The 27,780-nt window shown below is 43.9% G+C and overlaps 1 protein-coding gene across 8 annotated transcripts in view; it reads left to right on the top strand.

Moving 5' to 3' along the window:
- The first annotated feature begins 1,443 nt into the window (after positions 1-1,443).
- Positions 1,444-27,780, top strand: part of CBFA2T2 (CBFA2/RUNX1 partner transcriptional co-repressor 2) — a 70,760-nt gene continuing 44,423 nt past the window's right edge. For 4 of the 8 annotated variants that reach the window (XM_035121545.3, XM_088674517.1, XM_088674516.1 and 1 more), the window contains exon 1: positions 1,444-1,579. Coding sequence is in view for 4 of the 8 variants with exons in the window: in XM_035121541.3 (XP_034977432.3) it covers positions 1,577-1,604 (28 nt within the window). In the remaining 4 variants the exon portion in view is untranslated. Of the gene's footprint in view, positions 1,605-27,780 lie in introns of all 8 variants that reach the window. The other 4 variants (XM_035121541.3, XM_035121543.3, XM_035121542.3 and 1 more) reach the window with 1 other exon arrangement.

Here is a 27,780-nt window from a genome sequence, read left to right on the forward strand (position 1 = left end):
TGCATGAATGCTGGAAGAATCAGGACAGATAAAAGAAAGTACTTCTTCATGCAGTGCATTGATGGAACTTGGCTACTACCGGTAGCCATGATATGTTCTGCCTCCACAGTTGGGAGGCTGCAGTGCTTCTGAATATCAGGTTGCTGAAAAACTCAGGAGGGTAAGAGTGCTCTTCTGCTCGAGTCTTTCTTGAGGTGATGGTTTCCCACCAGCACCTGGTTGGCCTCTTGGGATAACAGGATGCTAGACTGCATGTGTCACTGGCTTGATCCAGGAGGCTCATTTTACATTCTTCTGTACATCCACAGATAACACTTGATGAAGTGGGCTTATGCCATAAGAAAAAGTTAGGTCTTTAAGGTGCCATACAAGGCTCTTGGTAATTTTACCTGGACTAACAGGGCCGCTACCCACCACACATTAATATTATTTGTTGTTGTTGTTTAGTCGTGTCCTACTCTTCGCGACCCCATGGATCATAGCACGCCAGGCACTCCTGTCCTCCACTGCCTCCCACAGTTTGGTCAGACTCATGTTCGTAGCTTCGAGAACACTGTCTACAACCATCTTATCAATTATACTTTTTACATCAGAGGATCACAGGGTGGTTTACAATGTAAAAACACAAAAATACATACCATAGGAACAAACAAAGTAACATTCTCCCTACAGTTTAATAGGCCATGGATTGTTTAATTAGCCAAAGGCCTGGGAGAAGAGGAATGCTTTTGCCTAGCGCCTAAATATATGCAACTAAGGGGCCAGGTGAGCCTTCAGGGTGAGGGTCTTCCAGAAAGAAGAAGTGTCTGAAGAAGTGTGCATGCACACGAAAGCTCATACCAAAATATAAACTTAGTTGGTCTTTAAGGTGCTACTGAAGGAATTTTCTTATTTTCCAGAAAGCGGTGAGCCACCGCAGAAAAGACCCCGTTTTCAGTTGCCACCCTCTGGACCTCTTATGGAGTGGGCACAAGAAGAAGGGCCTCAGATGATGAAATGGTCGGTTTTATTTGGGATGTTTTTTCTTAGCGATTGCCAACAGCAACAGTCAGCAGCAGCCGATTTCGCCTACCCAGCGGTGCAACAAGTGGGGCTTACTTCCGAGGAAGCATGCCTAGGATCGCGCTGTAAAACTCCGGCTGTTACTTGCGGGTAAGCCCCAGTGAAAACTCCCCTAAAGAAAGGAGGGGTGGTGCCGATGCAACGTCTGGAGCGCACATGGCCCGCCGCCCATAGCTGCCAAGTTTTCCCTTTTCTCGCGAGGAAGCCTATTCAGCATAAGGGAAAATCCCTTAAAAAAAGGGATAACTTAGCAGCTATGCCGCCGCCTCAGGCCGCCCCCCCCCCGCTCCTCCCTCCTCCAAGGCCGCCCTCCTCCCCTTCGGTTCCTACGGAGAAAGAGGCGGCGTCGCAGGAGGCGCGTGACGTCACCTCAGGGGGCGGGGCCGGAGCGGAAGGGCCTAGCGCGGCGCTGGCCGCCCTCGCCGCCTCCCCGGCTGCGCTCTCGTCGTGGCCGCGCCGCCTTCGTCGCCCCGAGTAGGACGGAACAAAGGGAAGGAGCCGCTCCGGCTGCGCGATGGTGGGCATCCCGGGAACCTCCCAGTGTAAGGCGCGCCTCTTCTTCCCCATTCCGGGGGTTGGCGGGCCCCTCCGACTCGAGCGAGCGCCGTCCCACCCGGGAGAGCCTCCTCGGAGAGCTGCCCATGGGGCCCCGGGCGGGAAGGGAAGGGGAGGAGGAGGACTCGGCGCCCCGGACTTCGAGGGATGGGGCACTTTCGTATTACAGTTCCGTTATACGTTTCCCCTTTCTGATGCTCCCAAACTCCCTTCTTTCAAGCGCTTCCTCTGCCCCTCGCACACTCTTCTGCCTTCTCCGGTTCCCAAGTCAGATCCTCCTCGCCTTCCCGTTCCTTATCACGCTTTTCCAGGAGGCTGTTTGCTTCCCCTCTGTGGTTCCTCCTTCTCCCCATTTCTTACTCCGTGGGCTTCTTATCTCCTGCAAGCTCTCGAGATGCTTTTTTCTCCACCACTCCCGTTGTATTTAACCTGGGGCCTCTTATGCTTCTCTCATTCGCATTTCGCTTATTCTGCCTAATTTCATGTACAGTACTGATCATTTCTTTGGGATTTAGAAGTGGCGCATTCTGAAGGAGACCTTTAATTTCTTTCCATCTCTCTCTCTCTCTCTCTCTCTCTCTCTCTCTCTCTCTCTCTCTCTCTCTCTCTCTCTCTCTCTCTCCAGCTTTGTGTGTGTGTGGTGTCTGTTCCTTCCATAATAGGGGTGGTGGTAAGGTGTGTCTTAAAATAAAAGTTTTGTTTTTGAGAAATCTTAACCATTCCCCACCCCCCTGATTAGTAAAACTGCCCCTTAGTACTTCGTCTGCGATTTAAAGGATTGTTGCTTTGTTGTGATAAATAGCATACATGATAAAAGATGATTTTTCTTTTTTACAATGAGTGCATCCCAGAATTAGAAAACTGGCTTGTAGCAGTGTTCTACATAACTCTGAATTCAGTGGAACTATGTGTGCAGACCCAACTGGTGCAAAGTAGTTAACTAAAGTTATGATTGTAGCATAATTGGGTAGAATCTGCATGTATACTTAGTATACAGAAATTGCATATGTGTTTTGGGGGAAGAAAAAGTATATTCTTCACTGTACTGCCTGTCTTAATATATACAAGGCACCCCCAAACTGCGGCCCTCCAGATGTTTTGGCCTACAACTCCCACGATCCCTAGCTAACAGGACCAGTGGTCGGGGAAGATGAGAATTGTAGTCCAAAACATATGGAGGGCAGAAGTCTGGGGGTGCCTGATATAGACTGTAGAATGGCTTTGCAATAGAAGTCATTAGAAAAAAAGTAAAGTGTTACAGATGTTGGATGTGGGACACACACACACAAGAAATCTCTTCTGCTTAAGTGCAATTTACACTGTGAACCTCACTATCTCATGTTATCGGTTAGGCCAAGGCTCTGATCTTTAAAGTTTGAATGTCAGGGTGATGGGGAACCTCTGGTCCTCCAGAAGTTGATGGACTCCCAGTCCCATCAGACCTAGCCAGCTTGACAAATGGTCAGGGATGATGAGAGCTGTGTGGGAGTTGTGTCTATGGGATGGCAGGGGGCAGCTGCCCCCTAGATCAAGTAAAACAATAGAAATACTTAACTGACCAATTCAGGGCTGTTTTGCCCCCCTCCCAACAAAGTCCTCCCCCCCAATAAAAATCCTCCCTATGCCCATGGTTGTGTCCCTTCAGGTGATGTGGGTTGGGCTACAGCTTCCCCATTGCTGATGTATTTGGTTACATTAAATAGTTTTTAGTGGCTCTCTGTGTATATTGAGTGTGTATGTGTGAGTTTGCACTACTGTACTGAGGAACCAAGAAGGTCAGTGAATGATCAGTTGTGAAGAACAGGCAGGTAGGAAGAATACTCCTTGGTTGGGAAGGAGCATGCATGTTCAATGTTTTAAGGCCCATGTGTAGAACTGGGGGCTGTACATCAATATGTTTTGGGCCTTCCTCTTGATCCTTTATCTTTTCCCCCTGTAGGAAATTGCTGGACTAGAATTTATCAGTAAACATGAAGCTATTTGCTTAGGTCTCAAGTCAAATGAGTGCTTTTATTTCTCCCACTACAGGTGCTAATAAGCATAAGAAATCTAGGAAGATCACCTGTTATGACTTGGAAATAGTAGCTGTGCATATCTTGTATGTCAGGGTTAGGGTCAATGCCAGACTTTCAGGATCTACTTTGGCTTTAAAAAAAAATTTTTTTACCGGAACTGTAAGATCCACCAAGTAGACCAGGTGCAAAATAGTGGTTTGGGCAGGCAAACATGCTCCTAAGAATGAAGGAACAGGGTGACTCTCAACACAAGCTCAACCTGTGAATTCACTCCTGGTTTTCCCCAAGTGTTGTCGCTTTCAGCAATTTTTTAAATAGTTTTTTTTTAGTTTTAGTTTGTAAGTTTTTGTTAGACCATTGGAGTCAGAAATCCTTGCCAGTCTACTGTAAATTGCCCAGAGATTTGCCAGTACATCAACCCCAGCGCTCCACGCACTCCTCTTGTATACATTTAAACTTGCATAAAATGGTCATAAACCCTTACGCACAGATGCTATCTGACAGTTGATGGTAACACTTCACACATCTGACGAATGAGCTCTAGTCCACGCAAGTTTATGCCACAGTAAGACTGTTTGCCTTTAACTGCTATACTCTTTGTTTTTGCTACAGTAGACTTAACACAGCTACCCCTCTGGAAGTTCTTAGACACATTCCTAAGCACTGTTTTCTGCAATGCATTTTCAGTTCAGTCAAGTCACATCTGTTTCTCACTACCTTTCCTGTTCTGTCCCAACATCCACAAAAACATTCCCATTTCTGTTGTGGCTTGCTTCACCATAGTGTTTTTCTTTTTCCAGTATTCTGATCCATATGGTTTGAAATAGTCCGCCCCCGTGCTATGCAGGAGAAATGTGTGCAAAGAGAATTCAGAGAATGGTAGTAAAAGACTAAGTGTGAGAGGAGCGAAATCCAACCATCTCTTTTTATCAGCAAATTTTCTTTTCAGGTTTGTGGGTGCTCCTATTATCATCCTAGTGAATTCATTTCACTTAAGGTGTGCATGAGCACTTTGCTGTTACTCTGTAGCCCTCTTTGTCACTCTTTTTGTACCACAGCTGCATTTTCTATATTCGTGCTTTCCACATGAATTCTAACAGTTTTATTTCTTGTTAAAAAATGGTTCTCTCCCCTTTCATGAGTGAGTGGCTTGAGGCTCTCAGAGGTCTGATTATGCGCCAATTTCTCTGTGGCCTAGAGGTCTGGCTATTCTCTGGTGTTTTGTTTCTGTTGGAAACAAGATAGTGAACTTAAACTGGGGGTTTGATCCAGCCCTTCCTGTTGACTAGCAGATGGCTCCAAGTCTTCGTCGATAACCCCAGAAATATCTTCTGCAAGGACCATACATAGCCTAGTTTACTTTCTTAACCAACGTATTAAAAAGTGTATCTGCAAATGGTTCAAAGATGGTGGTGGTGGTGATGATAATAATAATGTTTAAAAAATTCCGCAACCCCCTGAGTTGTTGCCAGTGTGGAGATATATCCAGCTCTGTTTCTCTGTGTCATCTGTGTTGGGTGAGGCTGTGCACATCTTGGATTAGTGCTTGGAAACACTGATAGGCTAGATGAAGGCCAAGAAACCGATTCTGACAAGTCAATGATCCTGTGGTTGAGGGCTTCCTGCAATGTGGCCAGAGGTTTTCAACCTTTTTGGGTCCACGGCTCCCTTGACCAACTACATTCTTTCTGCGGCACCCCTGTGGGGCTCGGGAGCCCAGTTATGTCACCCCTTGCCTGCAGAGCTGGCCACTCCTCGCCCTTTTTCGAACACCCTCCCTTCCCTCAGCCTCCTCTCTCCTCCCCTCTTCTTGGGAGTCCTCTGGCAGCCGCAGCTGTCGCCCCTGGTCTCTGAGCCGCATCCCCCACCTCTTGACACTGCCCCACAGGGGCCTGGGAAGCACCCCCTGGCCAGCCCCTGAGGCACCATTCGCCTGGGAAGCTTGTAGCCAAGGGTGCTGCAACAAACAGCTATGCAAGCCTTTGGGAGGCAGAGATGTGAGAGGGCATCAGAGGAGGGAGGGAAGGAATGAAAGAGGCACAAAGGCCAAAGTTGTCTGCGTCACCCCTGACCATCATTCAAGGCACCCGAGGGTGCCATGGCACACTGGTTGAAAACCACTGACATAGGCTGTCTGTTCTAGATGAAGTTTCACTTCCTCTGAAGTGGCAGGTGCATAGTTTGGGAGTGCTCCTAGATTGAGCAGTATTACTGGAGGTTGAAGTGGCCTCTGTGGCTAGGAGCATCTTTTGGGATAACAGTTTTGCTAACCATTAGCAGTAAGGTACCCCTGACGGTTACGTCCAGTCGCGGACAACTCTGGGGTTGCAGCGCTCATCTCGCTCTACAGGCCAAGGGAGCTGGCATTTGTCCGCAGACACCTTCCAGGTCATGTGGCCAGCATGACTGAGCCACTTCTGGCGAACCAGAGCAGCACACGGAAACGCTGTTTACCTTCCCGCCGGAGCGGTACCTATTTATCTACTTGTAATTTGACGTGCTTTTCAAACTGCTAGGTGGGCAGGAGCTGGGACCGAACAACGGGAGCTCACCCCATTGCGTGGATTCGAACTGCCAACCTTCCAATTGGCAAGGTACAGATACAATGTCAGTACCTTACTGATCAAGGGATGCGGGTGGCGCTGTGGCCTAAACCACAGAGCCACCTTTGACATTGTACCTGTGCAATGTCTTTCTTCCTGCCCCTTCCTCCTCCTCCTCTTCAAATGGGCTGTGCTGCTTTGAGGAATGGGAAGAAGAAAAAACGGTGAATCTTGTAATGCAGCAAAGGACATCTTTTTTGTATTGTGTTTTCCTACTGAGGAAAAGGAAGCAATGTGTTATTTATCTATTTACATTTATATACCACCTTTATCTTCCAAGGATCTCAAGGTGGTACACATGATTCTTCTCCCCATTTTATCCTCACAACAACCCTGTGAGGTAGGTTAGGCTAAGAGACTGTGACTGGCCCAAGGTCTCCCAGGTCAAAGTCCAGTACTCTAACCATTACGCCACACTGAACCCTGAACTGAACAGAAGTTGGGAGGTAGGTTAAGCTAAGAGACAGTAAACTTACCCAAAGTTATCTAATGACCTTCAAAGCAGTGTGGGAATTGGAAATTCGGTTTCCTATATTGAAACTCAACATTCTATCCTCTGCATCAGACTGGCTTATTTATGAGCCTTTTTTGATGACTTTATTACATTGTATTTTGGAAGAGATATGGAAAAGTATTGTCCTCCCTTTAGAATGTGGGAGTAAGTTTGGAAGAACAAAGTAAGTGACTTTAGGAGATCTACTTCTTGATTACAATGAATCCTCATGCACTTGAAAAGATAATGCTCAGAATGCTGTCCTTTGTAAAATATTCAGGGGGAGTAAAGAGGAAGTTGAAATGTGTCTCACTTTGTGATGGTTGTGCTGATTGTAGAAACAGAATTAATTATAGAGTTGGAAGGGACTCTGAGGGTCATCTAGGTCAGACTCAACCCCCTCCAATGCAGGAATCTCAACGAAAGTCTCTATCCCTTGAATAACAATTTGTGGTTTAAATGCAGGACCATCATTAGGATCTAACTGTTCTTTATTGAGGGAGATTGGCTACTTAAGCACAATAACTTTTTAAAAAGGTGTTGCAATTTCCTTAAGTGGCGTGCTGAGTTCAGGATTGTACCTTTCTTGGGCGGAGATGGAGTGGGGAGGGGGTGATGACTCTTCTCCAGTGTTCGGAAACTGTGATGCTAATTGTGAAAAGCCCCTGAATTTCAGTGGGTCTACTCTGAGCAAACCTTAGTTGGATAGAACCCATATTGTTGAATTATTTATAAGAAAAGCCATTTGATTTCTTTCACCTTTCAGCTGTCTTGTTATTTCAATCTGCACTCCAAAAACTGTGAAGGCTGTCAACTCTTTATAACAGAAGGTTTAAGTCCTATGAGTAACAAAGAGCTTTCCAAAAGAGGGAGCACTTAGGCTAAATGTTGCTTACCTCTTGGTAGCCATTTTTCTAAACCAAAAAAACGTAGGTTTTCCTGGAAGTCTCTTTATTCCAAATTGTGATCATTTTGGTCAGTGCAATCTCCTTTTAAGTGTATATAAGGTTTAAGGTAAAGGGGCCCCTGACCATCAGGTCCAGTCGTGTCCGACTCTGGGGTTGCGGCGCTCATCTCGCTCTATAGGCCGATGGAGCCGGCGTTTGTCCGCAGACAGCTTCCGGGTCATGTGGCCAGCATGACAAAGCTGCTTCTGGCGAACCAGAGCAGCACACAGAAACGCTGTTTACCTTCCCGCCGGAGCGGTCCCTATTTATCTACTTGCACTTTGATGTGCTTTCGAACTGCTAGGTGGGCAGGAGCTGGGACCAAGCAACAGGAGCTCACCCCGTTGCAGGGATTCCAACCGCCGACCTTCTGATCAGCAAGCCCTAGACTCTGTGGATTAACCCACAGCGCCACCTATAAGGTTTAGCCGATGTTATAAATCTAACTCCAGAAATGCAGTGAATGTACATAATAAGTAGGGATGTTACTTCAACTTTTAAGATCTAATAGAGTCAATACATTGAGTTCATGCAGTTCAACAGCTTGAGTTGCTGATATTGGTTCTGCTCTGAGATAAACCTATTGACTTTAATGTTTTGTTGGTATTGATAAAGGGGAAAAAGAGGACTATTAAACCTGGCTTACAGGTTCAAAGAGCCAAAATATCAATTTTGTACAAAGGTCTTGTCTTCTGTAGAAAGGAGCAGCAATCTGTACTAGATTAATATTCTTTAGATCCAGGAATATTCTTCTTCTTGAAGGAACAGGAGGACTCCCTGATCTAGTTGTGGTTCCCCAGCTGTGACCACTCCTGGACAGAGAAGATCTGGCCACAAGTTAGTCATCCTCTTGTAAACATCCCATCTGGGTTATTGCAATGTGTTATATATAAGCCTCTCAAAATGGGTTGGATGCTTCGGTTAGTGCAGAATGCAGCCACCCAAGTTTTGACTGGCACTACATGCTTGGCTCACATCTTGCCTGTTTTCAAAGAATTGCACTGACTGCCCATTTGTTCCTGGTCCCAGTTCAAAGCCTGGTGCTTACCCTGTTTCCCCGAAAATAAGACATACCCATAAAATAAGCCATAGCAGGATTTCTAAGCATTTGCACAATGTAACCATGCCCCGAAAATAAGACATAGTTATAGGCGCAGTTCTGGAGGGCACCAAGGAAGAGGCAAGGCTGGGCGTGTAATAAAAATAAGACATCCCCTGAAAATAAGCCAAGGTGTGTCTTCTTGAAGAAAAATAAATATAAACACGGTAACTATAAAGGCCTAAATGGCTTGGGACCGTAGTACTTGAAGGAGCAGTTTGTTCTGTACCAACCTGCGTGCATGCTAAGGTCATTGACCAATAACTTCGGCCTCATTTGCACTATACAGTTAAAGCAGCATCATACTAATTTAGAGAGCTCTGGCTTCCCCCAAAGAATCATGGGAACTACAGTTTGTTAACGGTGCTGAGAATTGTTAAGAGGCTCCTCTTTCCCCCGCAGAACTAAAGTTTCCAGAGTTTCCTGAGAACGGGATTGATTGATAAACCACTCTGGGAATTGTAGCTAATAAAGAGTTGCTTACCAGCTCTCAAAACCCTTAATAAAATACAGTTCCCAGGATTCTTTGGGGGGGGGGAGACATGACTGTTTTAAGTGATATGATTCTTCTTTAAATGTATGGTGCAGGTGGAGCCTTTCTCTAAATAACCATCTCTGCTGGAGATGAGGCTTGCATAAAAGGGGGCTTTTTTTTGGTAGTGGTGCATCCTCCATGGAATTAAGTACAGTATGTGCAGAACCAACTTTGCTATCTTTTAGGTTTTGGGTACCCACTTTTTATTATTCATATGTAAGCAATTAAAAACATTTCCACTATTTTAGTTTCTTAATACTTTTGTATTAGCCTCTCCCCTGCTACTTCTGGCAAACGGTCTTGAAATACATAGCATTTCTTTTTATTTAGATTTATATACACCCCTGTCTCCAGTAACAATTTCTTGCTTGTTGCAATAACCCTAGTTGGTTGCCGTTATTCTCCTTGGAAATTGCAAACTGCATTGGGCAGGTTTGGGTTCTACTTCTAAAATACTTAATTGATTTCAAGCAGTATAAAATAATAGCAGATGCAAGGTGATGGTGGGAGATGATTTGCCTAGGCTTACTACTAAAAGTGGATTCAGGGAGGTACAGAAAGGAGCAAGGGAATCATCTAGTCTAGGGGCCACCAACCTAAGGCCCATGGGTGGAAGTGGCCCGTGGAGGTCGTTTGACCGGCCCATTAGCTGCCTCCGAACTGAGGTGCCCACTTGCACACTAAACCAGCACAGCGCGGCACAGGGACTCGATTTCGCGGCACCGGAAATCACATTTGCGCAGACACCAGAAATCGCGTGCGCTCCAGCCCATGGAGTGATCTCCGTGGCACCGATCCAGCCCAGGCAAGATAAACCTTGCCAACCCCGATCTAGTCCAACCCCCTGCAATGCAGGAATCTCAGCTAAAGCATCCATGATGATGAACAGTTGCTCTGACCTGTGGATCTTGGCACTCCACCTACTGCCATCATAATATTATCTTTATGGTCTCTTAGGAGGAGGTGGACTCCTTCATTGCCCTGCAGATCACAGGAGCTTGATACACTTCACAGGAAACACTGACTTGGTTCACATGCCATGCTAAGCTAAACTATGGCTTACTGCAAACCTGAATGAATAGGCTCCCAGAGAGGAGGTGATGGCCGCTTTGCTCCTCCCTGGTGATCCTGCTGCCCTGGACTAAGCTTTTTGGAACAATCAGAACACGAGCTTAATCATCTTCTTCCAGTTTCATCCCCCCAGCAACTGGTATGCTGAGATGTAATGCCTAACACCCCTGATATTGGAGGTAATATATAGCCACAAATGACAAGTGGCTATTGATAGACAAATTCTTGGAGGATAAAGCTAATTCCTTTTGAAAACTGTCCAAGTTGGCAGCTATCACTGTATATTGTGGTAGCAAATTCCACACTTTATTGGGTGTGGACTAGCTCCTGGCTGGCAGACTTTTCACAAACCCCATGAAAGCTGCATTAGGTTTGCCAAAGGAAGCGTGAGAGATAATTATTCTCCCCTCCCCCCCTTTCTATTCTCTCACACTTGGAAAGGTAACTGTACCCATTTCTTCCCCACTCTTGTCTCTTAAGCCATTTCCATGTGTGTCTCTGGGCTTTGAGGCCTAAAGGGTCTTGCCTCACCTCTTTTAATCCTAGAGCAGACCATAATACTCTCCAGGGTGCAGAACTGAGCTTGATCTGGTGACATCACTGGCTTTTCTGGCATTCCGAAAACCGAAACAGTAACTTGTGCTAAGCTTGTTTTATCTCTGGCCATGTTTTTTTGATTAAAGATAAAGCTCGGTAAATATTTTTTAAATGATTGAATTTTGAAACTATGGAAAACACATGTTGGTAGTTGGACATGCTGAACGCCATGTGTGATCAGCCCCTAGCCCTCTTTGTGAGCTTAGGAGTGTGAATGTAGATCTGAGAGCTGTGGGTGACAGGTTTATCTGGAATGATTGGCAAGGATTTATAAAGCAAGAGGGGATTTACTTACTTAAGCACCCTCCCCTCCTTTCCTCTTCCCCTCCTTTCCTCTTATTCTCAGAAAAAGGAAATTGGGATCACATTAAAGGCCTAATTGGTTTGGCTCCAGCAAATAGCTCAGCGGCTGCCAAACAGTTAATTTATTGTGTGAGAGTTTGGCCATGTGTTGAACAGCAAATTTGTCCTGAGCAAAAAAGATCTTTGTACACTGTACATGTATTCATTCAACAGACCCCCTTTTTTATAAGTGGACTGTTGCACAGGCCACAAGGGAAATGTAAAAGACAATACCTAGGCCTGTTTTACATAACACTTAGAATCTGACAAAACCCAGTCTTTCAATCTTCAGCGAGGCTTGTCTGAGAAAGCGGGCAAGTAGTCACAGTCTTCTTGAGCCCTGGGCTCCTTCGAAATACACCCTTTTCAAACAGGTCAAAGAGATGGTGATTCCATCCAACTAGCTTAGAGAAAAGATTTATGCTGCTGAACCATTTATAGGTTGCTTGTTCTTTGGAGCAAATTCTGATTCCGACATGGATTTTGTCTGAACAGTTGCTAGAAATTCACTGTGGGAAATAATAAATCTATGCTGAAAATAACAGGATTCTCCAGGCTGTCACCTCATGGCAGAGCCAGGTGGAGAGATCTCCCACCCCACTCCTGCTGGGCATGCTCATTCTCTCTCTCTCTCTCTCTCTCTCTCTCTCTCTCTCTCTCTCTCTCTCTCTCTCTCTCAGTTATGAGGAAGGGCGAATTGGAATGCACTCTTATCTGTCTGGCTTCCTGCCTAACTTTTTGCTTTGTTCTTGCAAGCCATCCTGTACACCATAACTTACGATGGACTGGTTGTGGTGTTGGTGTGTGCTAATGTTAGGTTGCAAGCATGAGTCCTGTTCTGTTGGATCTATTCTCAGTGTCTGATGCCACAGAATTTTGGAAGAAAGGTTCAAAATTTTGCAATTGCTCTAATTCATGCAACCCCTATGTACATAAAATGTATTTTTTTTAGCTTAGTTTTCAGCATTAAAACACAGCCATCTGAAAATATATTTATTTCTCGTTTGCCTGTGGATTGAACATTGTGTTGTGGAAATATTTCCAAAGTGCTAAATCATGCCTGAAATGTAATTCATGGTTTTTCACTGGTGAACAGCTAACAACATTATGTTACAAGGCTGCTTCCAGAAAAACAGAAACGGTATCTTTGCTTCTGAGCTCTATAGCATCTGTGTGTCAATGGCCATTTACCATTGACTTGGCACAACTTTTTAAAGATCAGTGATCTGAAAAGTTCTCAGGATTATATGAGTTCTTTAAAGCACACGAAAAAGGCACTTGTGGCTGTGGCGAATAGGAACTAGGACTTGGAACTGTGCGGCAGGGTATTTGACAATCTATAGTTGCATCTGCATCATAGCACTGCTAGAGTTTGTCATGAATTTTGGGCAGAGTTTGATACTCAGAGTCAGTGGGATCGGTAGCAGGTGTAGGTCAGAAATTGTGTCCTGCGAATTGTGTGTGGTGTAGCACTTCAAATTGTTTGGAGCAGCTTCTATGTGATTCCTGGATGGTCTCCATCCTAGCAACTCTCAGAGCCAGGCCTGTATAGCATCAATAATAGAACAGCAACATGCACCTTCAAACCAATTAATTGTAGATTTACCTCTGGCCAAAAAGGTATTACTTTTATTACCCACCTTTGTGATGTCTACAACATGCTGAAGCCAAGGTGACAGAATGTAGTCTAAGAAACTTGGAAGAGGCCTTTAGGGTTCAATTCTTGGGCAGGCTGAATAAATGGATAACTGCGTTTGAACCCTTTTGTTGGAATTCTAATCATCTTAAGTTGAGCTGCTGAGGCAAAATAAGCCCCTAAGACTTATATCTAATGAAGCCTTGATTATTAGTATTTTGTTCAAGTCTGCTGAATCTGGAAGTCCCAGTGTTCTTATGAAATCATTAAAATGTTCCTCCCCTCCCCTGTTTCCTCTGGAGGTGCTGTTACATTAGCATTAATGTAGCTAAATGCTAATGTGGCTGGATGCTAACCATCTTTTGTGGGGTACTGTAGGGAGGAAGATGAGATCAAGCTGTTGAACTTCTTTGTAGGCAGGCGGATTTTGCTGAAGGCCACCTGGGGCTGCCACATGTTCTTCTGACACACAGGCTGACACACTCAGCATGCGCCAGTTTTTAAGTTTGTAGCAACGCCATGCAGAAGTCATTTCTTTGTCCAGAAAAGCTGAGTGTTCTGAGGCAGGCAAACTGATGATCAGCAGCATTCACACGTAGCAGTCCTCTCCTTTGGTTCTACTCCAGAGATAAATGTAGCAAATTGCAATTAATTTCAATTAATTAAAAGGTTTTAATGTTCATGGCTGAAGAGGGGGGGAAACAACTTGTGTGGCCGGAGAGCAACCAGGTGTATGATTCTACACCTGTGAATCTTTGAGAGTTGCTTCTTAACTGGAGTTTTTATGGTGACCGATTATATTCTCGAAGTCAGGAATTTCTTCAGATTCTTTCCCCCATGCTCTTGAAAAGAAGGTGATATATATGACCAACCCCCCCTTAACATTGAACAGAAACAACTGTCTTGATAAGTAATACAATGAAATAAATAAAGTAAAAACAGGATTTTTTAAAAAGATGATAGAAACCTGTCTCCTCTTGCCAGTTGTGATTGCTGCCCCAGATGTTAAGCATCCCAGTTGCTTAACTTTGGAAAAAAGAAGAGACATGCATTAAGCTTTTTTAATGGCAATTCCAGCAGCATTAATGCCTGCTTCCCTTTCTACCAGAGCACTGTTGTAGATCTGGCTCCCTTTAGGGTACAATGCTTTTTAATTAGTGCTGTGTCGCTGTAATGCATTAATGAATCAATTGATAAGTTGTTGCAATTGATCGACTAATTCCCCCCCCCCCAGCTGTATTTAAACTGCATTTTTGACAAGAAATGGGGGGAAAAGCCTGACTAATTATTTGCAAACGCTAAATGGCTTATAGGAGATTAGGAATGGCATATGGAGCCTTTCACTTGGAGGTCACTGGATCAGCTGCAGCCCAGGTTGGCATTGATGAAGTTATTACCATCTGACAGCTGTTTACTGACTGGCCTGTGTGAAATGAATGGCTGGTTTTAGTCTATTTCCTATCGGACAGGTGTCCCTGCCACAGTTGGTCCCCCTACTTGGCAGTCTCTGCAGTGATACCAGGGATGATTAGGCTGCTCAAGCTGGGCACTCCTTGGGCTCCTTGAGGCAGAACGCTCCAACTGTATTACTGGTGCCATCTGAGGCGTCGCAGTGCTAGACTGTGCTATGTTTTGTGCTGTCGGAGAGCAGTGTGGGCCTTGCACACTTTTGTAAAAGACTGAGGAAATGCTTACTTGAAATAGTGAAATTGTATGCCACAAGTGCAAAATCGCTCAGAAGTCAAGCAACTTTATCCTCAAAAGTGCACAAGCCTGTTGGTCACTGTGGGTCTTCACATACTCAAGAGGTTCCCTCCCCCAGTGTGGTGTAGTGGTTAAGAGCGGTAGACTCATAATCTGGGGAACCGGGTTCGCGTCTCCACTCCTCCATATGCAGCTGCTGGGTGACCTTGGGCTAGTCACACTTCTTTGAAGTCTCTCAGCCCCACTCACCTCACAGGGTGTCTGTTGTGGGGTAGGAGGGGAAAGGAGATTGTTAGCCGCTTTGAGACTCCTTCGGGTAGTGATGAAGCAGGATATCAAATCCAAACCCTTCTTCTTCTTCCCCCATACTCGGAGTCAGTAATCTCCAGACCATCAGATGGCTAGCTAATAGAGGATCCAATGTGAGCTGCAAGACTAGTCTTTTTTACAGCCTCCACTGCCACATGGTAGGGATGATTATATGTTCTTACCAGTGTTCAGAGCGAGACTTGTGCCTCTTGTGCTCCCGTCTTGACCCAGCCAAGGAGCTTCTCAGGCTCCAAAATGCCAGAGAGGACACTCAGGAGCTCGTGCAGAGTGCCATTGCCTGGTTGTTATCAGAGGCAGCAAGGTGCCGATCATATTACCTTGATACTCCAATTTTTGCACTGGTTGCCTATGAGATACCTGGGTGGTGGCATGCAAAAGGGCATTTTTGGTACTGGCCACCAGATATGGAATTAACCCATTTTTGTCCTTTGGTTGTCCCCACTTCAACTGTTTTTAAACTTGCTGTAAAGTGTAAACACTTCTTATTCCGCCATGATTTTGGGCTGCAGAATTTCCCCAGGCATTCTGCTGCTTGTTATGAGTACTTTGCATATAAGTGGATTTGATTTTGTAATTTGCATCGTTAGGTGGCTTGTGTTCCCATTGGGAGGATAGGGAGGATACAAGTTTGTGGAAGTAAATAGAAATAGCATTGATTAAGTCAACCTGTCTCTCAAAAGCAGCCTACCCCATATAATTAAAAGACTGGTATGAATGTGGACGCGGGTGGCACTGTGGGTTAAACCACATAGCCTAGGGCTTGCTGATCAGAAGGTCGGCGGTTCGAATCCCTGCAACGGGGTGAACTCCCATTGCTCGGTCCCAGCTCCTGCCAACCTAGCAGTTCGAAAGCACATCAAAGTGCAAGTAGATATATAGATACCGCTACAGCGGGAAGGTAAACGGCGTTTTCATGTGCTGCTCTGTTTCGCCAGAAGCGGCTTTGTCATGCTGGCCACATGACCCGGAAGCTGTACGCCGGCTCCCTCGGCCAATAATGCGAGATGAGCGCGCAACCCCAGAGTCGGTCACGACTGGACCTAATGGTCAGGGGTCCCTTTACCTTTTACCTTTTATGAATGAGGAAATGCTGCTGTAAACACCAAAGGTGAGAGAAGGTGCAGGAGCCCCCCCCCCCTTTTAAAGGCTATTTAGGAAATACTGCCACAGAGTTGCCTGGATCACAAATGGTCTTCAGGTTGCCATGAGTCTGAGTTGTGGTTATATTGTCGTTATACATTTTACATGCCATAGAGGCTTATCATTTGAAAGTTGTTTTGTGCAAGAAATGCTAGTTTCTACTTTGTTTGATATCTATTTAGAACTGCTGTTTGTTTAAAAATATAGAAGTTTGTTTTGCAGGTATCTGCATCACTGCTGCAACAGAACTGTTGTGTTCTGTCAACAGATAATATTCATACATACACACACACCGTATACTCCGGCGTATAAGACGACTTGGGCGTATAAGACGACCCCCAACGTTCCCAGTTAAAATATAGAGTTTGGGATATACTCGCCGTATTAATAAGATGACCCGGCGTATAAGACGACCCCCCGACTTTTGAGAAGATTTTCCTGGGTTAAAAAGTAGTCTTATACGCAGGAATATACAGTGTTTTATATATATAATGAGATATATATGATAAAGATTGAAAGAGTTATTGGAACAGGATGGTGTAAGGAAGGTCATCATGCAGTTACTGACACCTACTTCCTATGGGGAAAGGAAAGAGAATAGCTGAAGAGGAAAAGCGAGACTGCAGACAAGAGTGGCTGTTCCCCAGATCTATAAACAGAAGGGAGAGGTGGAATAAGGGCAAAGAAGGAAGGACGAAATGCACATTAGTTTACATTGAACTAAGCTAATGGATGGTGATGGTGCCAAATCCTCCCAATAAATTGCACATTAATTAATATCTCCTGTGCCAGCCACGCAGTCTGGAAGAGATCCTGTAATTCTCCTTTTGACCTCTGCTCCCTTCTCCCCTGGCCATTCTGGCTTTTGATTGGTTTCCTGTCTTAAGTGAAAACCACAACCTTTCAGGCCTCCTCTAAGGCAGAATGAAAGGCACATGGTGGTGGTGTAAGAGGAGCCCCTCACAGTCGTCTGCGCTTGGGTGGGCGTGCTGGTCCTTTCGTAAACTAATAGCTCCCAGCACTGTTGCTGAATCAGACTTCATGGAGCCACGAGTGGAGAGCTTGGAATGCCAGGCCAGGCACAAAAAGGTCTGTCTTTTTTCCTCCCCTGGCCATATTCTCTCTCTCTCTCTCTCTCTCTCTCTCTCTCTCTCTCTCTCTCTCTCTCTCTCTCTCTCTCTGTGTGTGTGTGTGTGTGTGCACTGATATTTAGAGGATGAGAGGGAAGCATTCCAGTATTGAACCTGCAAGTAAATTTTTTTTGTCTGAATAATACAGTATTGGGTGCAAGGAGGATCACTATGTAAATGGTTGGAAAAGAGGTAAAGGGACCCCTGACAGTTAGGTCCAGTCACGGATGACTCTGGGGTTGCAGCGCTCATCTCTCTTTACTGACCGAGGGAGCCAGCATACAGCTTCCGGGTCATGTGGCCAGCATGACTAAGCCGCTGCTGGCGAACCAGAGCAGCACACGCAAATGCTGTTTACCTTCCCGTTGTAGCGGTACCTATTTATCTACTTGCGCCTGCACAGAAATGCCGTTTACCTTCCTACCGGTATTTATCTACTTGCACTTCGTGCTTTCAAATGTTGGCAGGAGCAGGGACCGAACAATGGGAGCTCACCCCGTCTTCGAACCTTGACCTTCTGATTGGCAAGTCCTGGGCTCTATGGTTTAACCCACAGCGCCACCAGCGTCCAAAAATGGTTGGAAGAGCCCCTTAAAACCGATACTAACACACTCATAGCATAACAGTTTAATCCTGTACTTAAAGTCCTTTAAAATTCAATGGGGTTTTACCCCGGTAAGTCAGTATAGGGTTGCATCCTAAGTTGGTTTTTGTTTAAATACAAATACAGGATCTGCTTAACAAAAGCACTGATCAAGATGTAATTCAACAGCAGTCTTCTGGCACCTTAAAGGTAAAGGTAAAGGGACCCCTGACCATTAGGTCCAGTCGTGACCGATTCTGGGGTTGCGCGCTCATCTCGCATTATTGGCCGAGGGAGCCGGCGTATAGCTTCCAGGTCATGTGGCCAGCATGACAAAGCCGCTTCTGGCAAACCAGAGCAGCACATGGAAACGCCGTTTACCTTCCCGCTGTAGCGGTTCCTATTTACTTGCATTTTGACGTGCTTTTGAACTGCTAGGTTGGCAGGAACTCCAATTCTCCTCCTAGGTTGGTAGGCTGGCACCTTAGAAATTAGCAAATTCATTATCTAAGCTTTCTTAAACAGCACTGCATGCATGAGGCGTTACCCTGAATACACAATTTGGGTTGTTTTTCCTGGTGGTGGGGGGAGAAGAGAGAGCTACCTTTATCTTTACTTTCCTTATTTCATTTTCTCTGGACTTTTTCTGTCTATCATTCCCACTTCCCCACAACCATGCATGCATGTTCCTGCCACCAGATAACACTTCATGCCTCCGATGAAGTTGATTATAGTCCACAAAACCTTATGCCGCAATAAATTTGCAGGTCTCCTGGAGCCAAAACAGTAAAGACTAAGCACATGTACTTATTTGTAACAGTGCACATTCTGTTTCTCTTCTGCATTACAGCTCACATGAAGACCATCCACACACCTCAAAAATAATGTAAGGGAACCTTAGGCGTTTAACGTGTGTGAAAAATGTATTTAGGTTTAAAGCTAAAATTCTGGAGATTCGCAGCAAGGTCATTGTGTCGCTAGTAGTGAAGGCAGCTTGAAACTAGAATTTTATCATTCATACATTCGAAACACCTACTTCAAGCCCTCCAGTTGTCATTGGACTCCAATTCTAGGAGTCCAGTGGTGAGGGTTCAGAGGGGTTGTAGTGCCACCAACATCTGATTCTTCACTCCTCTCCTGTCTTGTTCAGGCAGCTATTCAGCCAAAGACCTTTAGTTGCCTTGTTTTGTGGTTCCACAAAGGTATGAACTCGCTGTTGTCATGCATAACAAATTGCTGCATTGGAGTAATTAACCACAGAAGCATCTTTCTCACTACTAACATCCTCTCTCAAGTAAGGTCTTAAGCTGTTTATCTGATCACCCCACCCCACCCCATTTAGGCACAGGTGGGACTGAAGTTTGGAACTTAGTTATAAAAACTCTAATATTACATTTCCCTGTTATTTCTGTTTGCTTAACAAAATTTACACACCACTTCATTGTAGCAGAACCTCTCAACAGTTTACAAGATACTTTAAAATTACGATTCTATCATCGTAGTTAAAAAGATCTATAAAGTAACAGCAGAAAAGAGCAAAATATGTCAATGTTTGCATGTTGTCTAAATAAAGTTAGGCAACAAAATATAAGGTTGCCTAAATAGTGTTTTAAGCGTACACTGAAAAGGGTTGTAGAAGATTGGTTATTCATATATCTACATGAATAATATGCATGCAGGTCTGATGAAATGAACTTTCCTACTTGCTGTGAGGTCAACAAAAGAGGCCCTGTTTTTATCTCCCTTGGATTATCTGAAATAGAGTAAATGTCCTTGGAAGTTGAGGCCTTTTTGATAGTGGCACCTAGGCTCTGCAAATCCTCCCTTTGTGGAGCTGTTTGGTTCCCTCTGTGCTAAGTTTTAGACATTACTGCTATTTCAGAGGATGTTTAGGACCAGTGATTTATATTTAGTTTCAGTCATATTTGAAGTAGACTTGTTGCAATTAATGCGCGTGACAAGTTAATCAATTTCAGTTGGTTTACTCTGAGTAAAACTTAGTTGGATACAACCCAATACTGTAATTATTTAATGTGTGGTTAGTTTTACAGGTCATCAGTTTTTTTGTTTTTGCTTTTTCTGCTGTTGTATTGTTGGCTGACTTATTTTTTAATTGGTGACAATATTTTTTTCCTTGGGGATCCTTATTGGACAGAAGGGTAGAACATAAATATCTAATTCAGGTTGCAATTTTTAATATTTCTCTTTTTCAAGTACAGTGGTACCTCTACTTACGAATGTTTCTACTTACGAATGGAGCTCCGTCTGCCATCTTGGATGCAGTTTAGATAGGATTTTTTCTACTTACGAATTTTTAGATAGGGTTGCTTTGACTTACAAATTTTTTCGACTTACAAATGTGCGTTCGGACCGCATTAAATTCGTAAGTAGAGGTACCACTGTAATAGTTCAGGAGGTGGCTGCTTTCTTCCCCCATATCCTGCAGCTGACATGATCTAATTTGTTTGCTGAAACTTCAAGTGTGAACTGTTTAATTGATGGTATCTAATATCCTAAGCAGTATGACAGACCATTTCCAAATTAAAACTCTTCATATGTTGAATCAATGCCTGGAGGTGTGAGACAGACATGTTGGAGGTAGTCAGGTTCTAGAATAGGGTCCCAAACTGCTGCTTTCAAGGGGAGTACTTTGTTCTTTTCTATTATTATTATTATTATTATTATTATTATTATTATTATTATTATTATTTTCCCATTTCACAGTTCTGGTTGCAGCGAGAGAGGGTCAGTTGGCATTTATTCATTAGACCTTATTTGGCCTTCGGTAGCCCTACCAAATTTTAACTGAAATGTAGTGTTGGGTGGCGATTCAGGGGTTTTGTTCAGAAGGGGTGAAATTGCTGTCTGAACACGTGTGCTTTATTTGTATGTAGAACCCTTACTGCAAGATGGTCCCAACTATTGTACAGAGCAGGAGTCTTTTTGAAGAGGTCAGTTTGTGTAGCAAATTATTCTTTAGCTGCTGGATCAGGGTCAGAAGTGTGAAAATGCCCCCTCAGCATTGATTTTGTTGTTGTTGTTTAGTCGTTTGATTTATGTTGTTTAAATACTCACAAAAGTTATAAAGGAGAGACCTACTTGAGCTTATGCTATAAGGAGAGCAGTACTGGTAGCTATCTTACCATGCAAAATTGACCCTGCATCTCTAAATCAGATTGCTTAAGAAACAGTCTGACAGCAGCTTGTAAAAGTGTCAAGAGTATTCAGCTACATTGCACACTGTCTGAGTCTGTTAAAATCAATGGGGCATGGATTTCATTGCATGCTTACTTGAAGTTAGGATATACTCTTAATTGCATAGGGTTGCAGCCTTTTTCCCTCTTAACTGCTGCTGTTCTGGTATTAACATATTAATAGCATGCTGACTCATGCATACTGAGTAATTATGCCTGTATAGGTCTTCTAATCTGAGGTATTCCTACTGAATAGAAGTTATTTCCCCAGGCACCGAAGGGCAGAAAATACGTCTGGTCTTTCACAGCGAACCATTTGTGGGCAATGTTTTCTATTTGTGGGCAGAAAGTGAGGAGAAGCTATCCCTTACATGACCCAGTTCTACTTCAGACCTCCCTGTGTTTGCGGGGGTTCGTGTTTGTGGGGGTTCACTGTCACAATGAGGCTTCTAAACATGTTTACCCCAGTGCTCTTAAAACCCTCCTTCACACCCCCTCTCTCGACACAGGAAGGTCTGAAGTGCAACTAGAATGGCCAGGGTCTCTGGAGATGGAGTTTGCATGCTTGCCCCATTGTGTTTGCCCAAAGAGGACTAATGATTCTTGCATTCCAAAGAAAGAGGGTAATAAAGGTGTATTTAAAGATCATCAGCCAGGAAGGTGGTCTCTATCACTTCCCTATTAAAGTGATATGGATCTGTACTCCTGTCCATAGCATGGGAGGGCAAAGGACAAGCCCATGCTAGGCAAAGTGCTGGGAAGAGGTCCAATGAGTGTTTGCTATTGCCTTCCTAAAAAAACTCCATGCCAGTGGCAGCATTTTGATAAATGCTAATAGTTAGAGACCTCTTTCCACGGTAAAGCTAGCAACAAAAGGGGAAGGGTTGTATGACAACATCACAGTCAACAAAAGTCAGCACAAGTTCAACTTCTGTGGAAATTGTGTAAATGGCCTGTGATAGGTACAGAAATTCTGGCCTAAAACTCAGAAACCACATAAAGGATGCAGATATGAATAGTCTTCTGTGCTCAAAACTTTGGTTTTCCTAGCTTGTTGCATGGAAATTTCTTACATGAAGAAAATAAAACAGCTTCAAAGCTTTTTCCTGGTCATTGCAGGCAGTATTATTTCTTTCCACTGAGCTGTTGCTGTCTGGGTTGCAAAATCCTGGCATTGGCTGCTCCTCCTCCAAGTTGGTTTCCTGCTTCATTTTTCCCCTGTCAAAAGCTTGCTGTGTTAGAAAGTTCACATGCTTGTTGTTGTTGTTTAGTCGTTTAGTCGTGTCCGACTCTTCGTGACCCCATGGACCATAGCACGCCAGGCACTCCTGTCTTCTACTGCCTCCCGCAGTTTGGTCAAACTCATGTTGGTATCTTCGAGAACACTGTCCAACCATCTTGTCCTCTGTCGTCCCCTTCTCCTTGTGCCCTTCATCTTTCCCAACATCAGGGTCTTTTCCAGGGAGTCTTCTCTTCTCATGAGGTGGCCAAAGAGAAGACTCCCTGGAAAAGACCCTGATGTTCACATGCAGAATGCCCTAAATCTGTTTCCTCTGTGGGAGGTTTGCTGATGAGGATAACCGTTTAGGACTGAATCAGACCAACCTCAAGCTTGTAGGATCTACCTTTTGTTTTTCAAACTAGAACTCTAGGATCAGCCAATTGGAACCGGTTCCAAAAAACGGCATCTGGAGGAGGGAGGGAGAGCTGATTACAATGGATTCCTGTACCTTGTAATCCATAAATTGGGGAAACCTTGCTATAACAAGTACAAACTCATTTCTGAGTTGCTGCAGATCAGGAACACTTAACATCACCAGGAGAACATAAAGATGTGATCACAGGTAACCAACCAAGTAATAATTACTATTTTATAGATGAGGAACATTGATGCTAGTGCAACTAAGCAATGCCATACACCAGGGGTGACCAACTCCCAAGAGACTAAAAAAATTCTTTCAGTAGCACCTTAAAGACCAACTAAGTTTTTATTTTGGTATGAGCTTTCGTGTGCATGCACACTTCTATAGATACACTGGAAACAGAAGTGTCAGACCCTTATATATATACAGAGGGTGGTGGGGGTGGGTGGGAATGGGTGATGGGCTGATGGGAGTGGTAAACCTGTGGATGGCTGTTAACGGCTGTTGATGAATTTTTTTATTTTGCTTCGACTCAGACCAACACGGCTACCTACCTGTCCCAAGAGACTGTGATCTACTCACAGTAAAAAACTGGCAGTGATCTACCCCAGTTTTTTGGGTTCAGGTCAAAGTTGTTGAGCTTCTTGGGGGGGGGGAGCCAGTGATCTACCACAGATTTCCAGTGATCTACCAGTAGATCACGATCTACCTGTTGGACGTGCCTGCCATACACCATAGATGGGGAACAGCATTTCAGAAAACTGCTGGACTCCAATCCCCACCAGTCCCAACAAGCAAGGCAGTATCTGAAGGGGCCACAGGCTCCCCATTCTTGCCATACACTCAGAACATTTATTCACTAAAAGAGCCTGTGGTAATCAAGTAAGTGAATCTTTAAAGGGAAGGGTAAACTCACATAATTGTTTTTGAAGGCTGTGGCCACTACCAGCTAAGCTATGAGTGTATCTATCTGCAAGACGCATGTATTTCCCAGTGTGTGCATGTGTGTGCTCAAATTAAAACGTCTAGTAATTTATAGGTTCGTTTGAAAAAAGGAGTATGTGAAGCAGCCCAAAGAATCCGCTGTCATGAAGGAGATGAGCCCATCCCATTTCGACGGGCACAGTTTTCTTCTGACATTGCTCAGGAACCCTCAACACCTGCCAGGCAGGCAGAAATTCAACAGATGCAAATGCTTTATTACAGCTCTATGCTGGCTGAAGCAACTGTTGGATGGGGTAGCTATTTAAGCTATTCAATAAGGAGCAAGATACTTCCCAGTTTGGTTGAGTAATCCAACTAATATAGATTCTTAGTTTGTTGCAACTTCATAGTTTTTTCATATATGTGTAAGAATATAATAATACTTGTGTCAGAAAATGAGAATGAGGATGGGATTATTAAATATTCACATGCAGTTTACAACAGCAATAACTAATGTGTGCTTTTTGAGTTAGAATATTATCTTAATCATTTTTCTCACACTGTATTCTTAACAGCACTGAATTTTATCAGGGAATACTATTTCTCCCATCCAAGGTACGGAGTGCTAGTGCTAATGTCTCCTGTTTATACTGGTGTGTGAATGCAGATAACAGAATGCAGTATTTCAGCCCCATGCCACGTACTGTATATTGGGATCGCTAGAACTTGGGGATATTGCTACCTTGTTGGAGTTTGTTTCACTTTCTGCTTCTCCACAGGGTTTTTAAGAGCTCTGGTTTAGCTTTTGGAAATCTCTTTGGCACCCAGTAAAATGATTTTGACTCTGGGAATTTTAAACACCTACTTTTAAAGCATTGGCATACATCTTTAAAAATATGGAGGCCAAATCATTCTCATTCATGACACATTTTCTGCAACAGTTCAAGAACCACTAGGCAATTAATTGAAGGCTTTTCTGAGGCTGCCATCTGAAGCACACTTGCATAACTTAAAACCATGTGACTTCTTACTGGCTTTCCCCCTCCTTTGATCATTCCTTCCAGCTTGTGAGAATGCTTGCCTTATAAACATGCACTTCCTGTGTTGGGGATTCGAGATCTAGTTTAGCACTCCTGTAACATCAGAAACCTATCATTCTCTCCCCTTGCTGCTTTCTAATTGATAACACATGCCACATTTTGTATTGTTGCAGACCCTGTGGCTAAGATATGAGAGACAGTTTACAGGGAAGTTTTTTACATGCTGTTGGAAAGCTTCAGAAAATTAATGTGCTAATTTTATCAAACAATTTCTCCAAATGCAGTTAATAAATAATAAATAAATACTGAAAAGATGAAGCTTTCAATGAACACTTCAGTATTCTGGTGAGAGGTTTGGAGGACAACCAGAGTGGTCTATTACAACAACAACAACAACAACAACAACAACAACAACAACAACGTCTTGTAGTAGCTTTAGAGATTTAGCATAGATAAATAGATGATGGCATAAGCTTTCAACAGACGGGGCCCATTTTGTCAGATTCCTGAAATAATTGCCCAAGTTAGAAGCCCCCTTTATACCCCACCTATACTAAACACATTCAGTTAAATGATGGGGGAATTGTGATTAATGCAGATTTCTTGGTATGTGGGGAGGACTGTAAGGACTCTCAGAATGCACTGATAATCTTCCTTCATATCTTCCCACTCGGTAAGTCAGGGGTGGTGGGAGCTGCCAATGTGCTGTCCAGATAGTTTAAGGAACACCTGATGAGGGGTCAAATTAATACGTTCTGACCACCTAAGGCTGTGCAGCAACCTGTGGGCAGCATTCTGTGCCAGTTGAAGTTTCAGAATACTTTATGGAGCAGCCCCATGTAGAGTGCATTAAGATAATCAAGCGCAGAGTTACCGGTAACTAGGGCATGAAAGGAGGAGGCAAGGTCTGATTTATTCAGAAAAGGGCATATTTGGCAAAATTAAGGGGGAAGGCTTTTTTTTTAAAAAAATGGAATTTGCACAATGTAGAGATTGGGAGTGGCTGTTGCACTGCTAAAAGGAATTGTCCCTCTCTAGATGTTTGATTACACTATCTCATGGCCATTAATCACAAGTGGCCACTGCCGGGTGCAGGTCATACAAGCGCAAGCGCAGTGATGGGGTTCCATATTCACTTGATTGGCTTTTTGTATTCGTTTGTGTTCTGCATAGTAATGTGACATAAATCCTATCCCTTGCATTCATTGGGCCACACTTAGCAAAAACAACAACCTTGTGCTCTCTTGCTACCCATTGAGATGACCACTCCATTTGGCCCAAGGAAGCTTATGACATAGTATATTAGTCTCCAGTGCGCATGTTTCATAAAAGGCAAGCGCTGGAGGAGGATAAATGTGAGGCTTTTGACATGGTCAGTCCCGCTGGACATGCAGTGCCATCGCGGTTGCCGTTACTCACCAGGGTTGTCCTTGGATAGTTTTAGCACTACGCTGAGTTTTTCCTCCTGTTGGCTATAAACAAATTACAAGTCTTTAACATATTAATGTCAGACTTAATGTGAAAGCCACTAGTAGGTGTGTACTTAGTGACATCAGCTGGCAGAGAGTCCTGGTAACAGAGAGCAAGTGACAGGGAGGCGGAGGGAGAGCTAGAGAGAGAGAGAGAGACGGGTGTGAGAGCGAGAGAGAGAGAGAGAGCGCATATCTGGGTATTCTGGCAAGGTAAAGAGCTGGTCTGTTTGGCAGGACCTTCCCATCTGGGATCCATCTGTGTTTCTCTGGAATCAGACAGGCGGCTCCAGTCAGTGAGAAATCGCAGATGTGAGGAAGCTGACACATGTCCAGCTAATGAAAAGAGAAGGAAGGTTTGTCACAGACTCAGCTTGAAGATTAGGAGCTGCAAAAGAAGACCCGTTTTTATTTATATTTTAAAGAAATCGGGCGTCTTTTGGACAGCAGCCTGGTTGTTCTTGTTTGGCCTTTGGGTGCCTACGGTAAGTGAGCTCCTCTAAATAATACTCATCTTAAAGAAGGCTGTTCTGATGTCAGTTTTACTGGGATTTTTTTAAAGCTGTTTTGTGGCCAAAATTGCACCAGAAGCACAATTTTATTCATTAGGTTGGTGCCTATGTGTGTGTGTGCATGCAAGAGAAAATGTTAACAGATGCAGTACTTTGCTACAGCTCCCTCCCCGCTCCCTAACCAACCCTCAGTTTGACTGCAGTGCCTCTGCTGTGTCAAAACTTCATTAGATGAGCAGATTTGCTACATGGATTTTCACAGCCGAGAGAAATAGCAGTGCAAATGCCGTATCTTTCTTTTGTCATGAGGAAACATTATTTCTTAGGAAGGATGCTAGCTTCATAATGTAATGGGATGTTGTTGTTTTTTTTAAAAAAAAATTTATATGATGCCGTAGACTTTCCACTGCAAGAATTCTGTTTTTTAAATATTTGCATAAAAATGACAGTCGTTCAGTAATGGGATAAACTCAAGCAGTGAATTCCAGTTTTCATTTCAAATAATTTTTAATGCTGTTATTTTTTAAAAAAAATGCATACTGTTCTGTTTGCATTCCTGTCAGGCTTGTGTACACTTAACACACTCCCTCTCCTGGAAAAAGCAGCAGTTAATGCTGCCGGTGTCTAACTCTTTGGTGCAGTTTATGGTGCAGCAGTGTGCACTCATTATGAAAGTCTTCATTGTCAAGGTATATTTGTGTGTAATGGGTCGCTACAGAACCTTGGATTCTGTTTTGCGTACCCAGGAAGTGCCAAATTATTGTTTGCCCTAAATTATTGTTTTGTTTTTTGTGTACAGGATTCAAACTCTTTTGACTCACTATCGTTTTTATTTTTCTGTGCTTCCATTAAATGCTTCACCCAGTTACTTAAGAAATCAGACTGGAAAGGTTTAAAGATGTGCATTCGTCCCTCGGGACACCTAGACCAAGGCAGGTTTATTCCCTAATTCCCACTTGCTTTTGTTTGGTTCATGCGAAATGGTGGGGCTTCCCCTTTTACCCTGTTTCTCATATTTTAAGGCATCCCCATAAAATAAGCCATAGCAGGATTTTTAAGCATTCAAGGAATATAAGCCATACCCCGAAAATAAGACATAGTGATAGGAGCAGCAGCAATGCTGGCCGCGGCAGGAGGAGGAGGAAAAAAATAAGAC

This window comes from Zootoca vivipara, chromosome 7, assembly GCF_965207765.1.
Source record: "Zootoca vivipara chromosome 7, rZooViv2.hap1.1, whole genome shotgun sequence".
In the NCBI taxonomy this organism is placed as follows: Eukaryota; Metazoa; Chordata; class Lepidosauria; order Squamata; family Lacertidae; genus Zootoca; species Zootoca vivipara.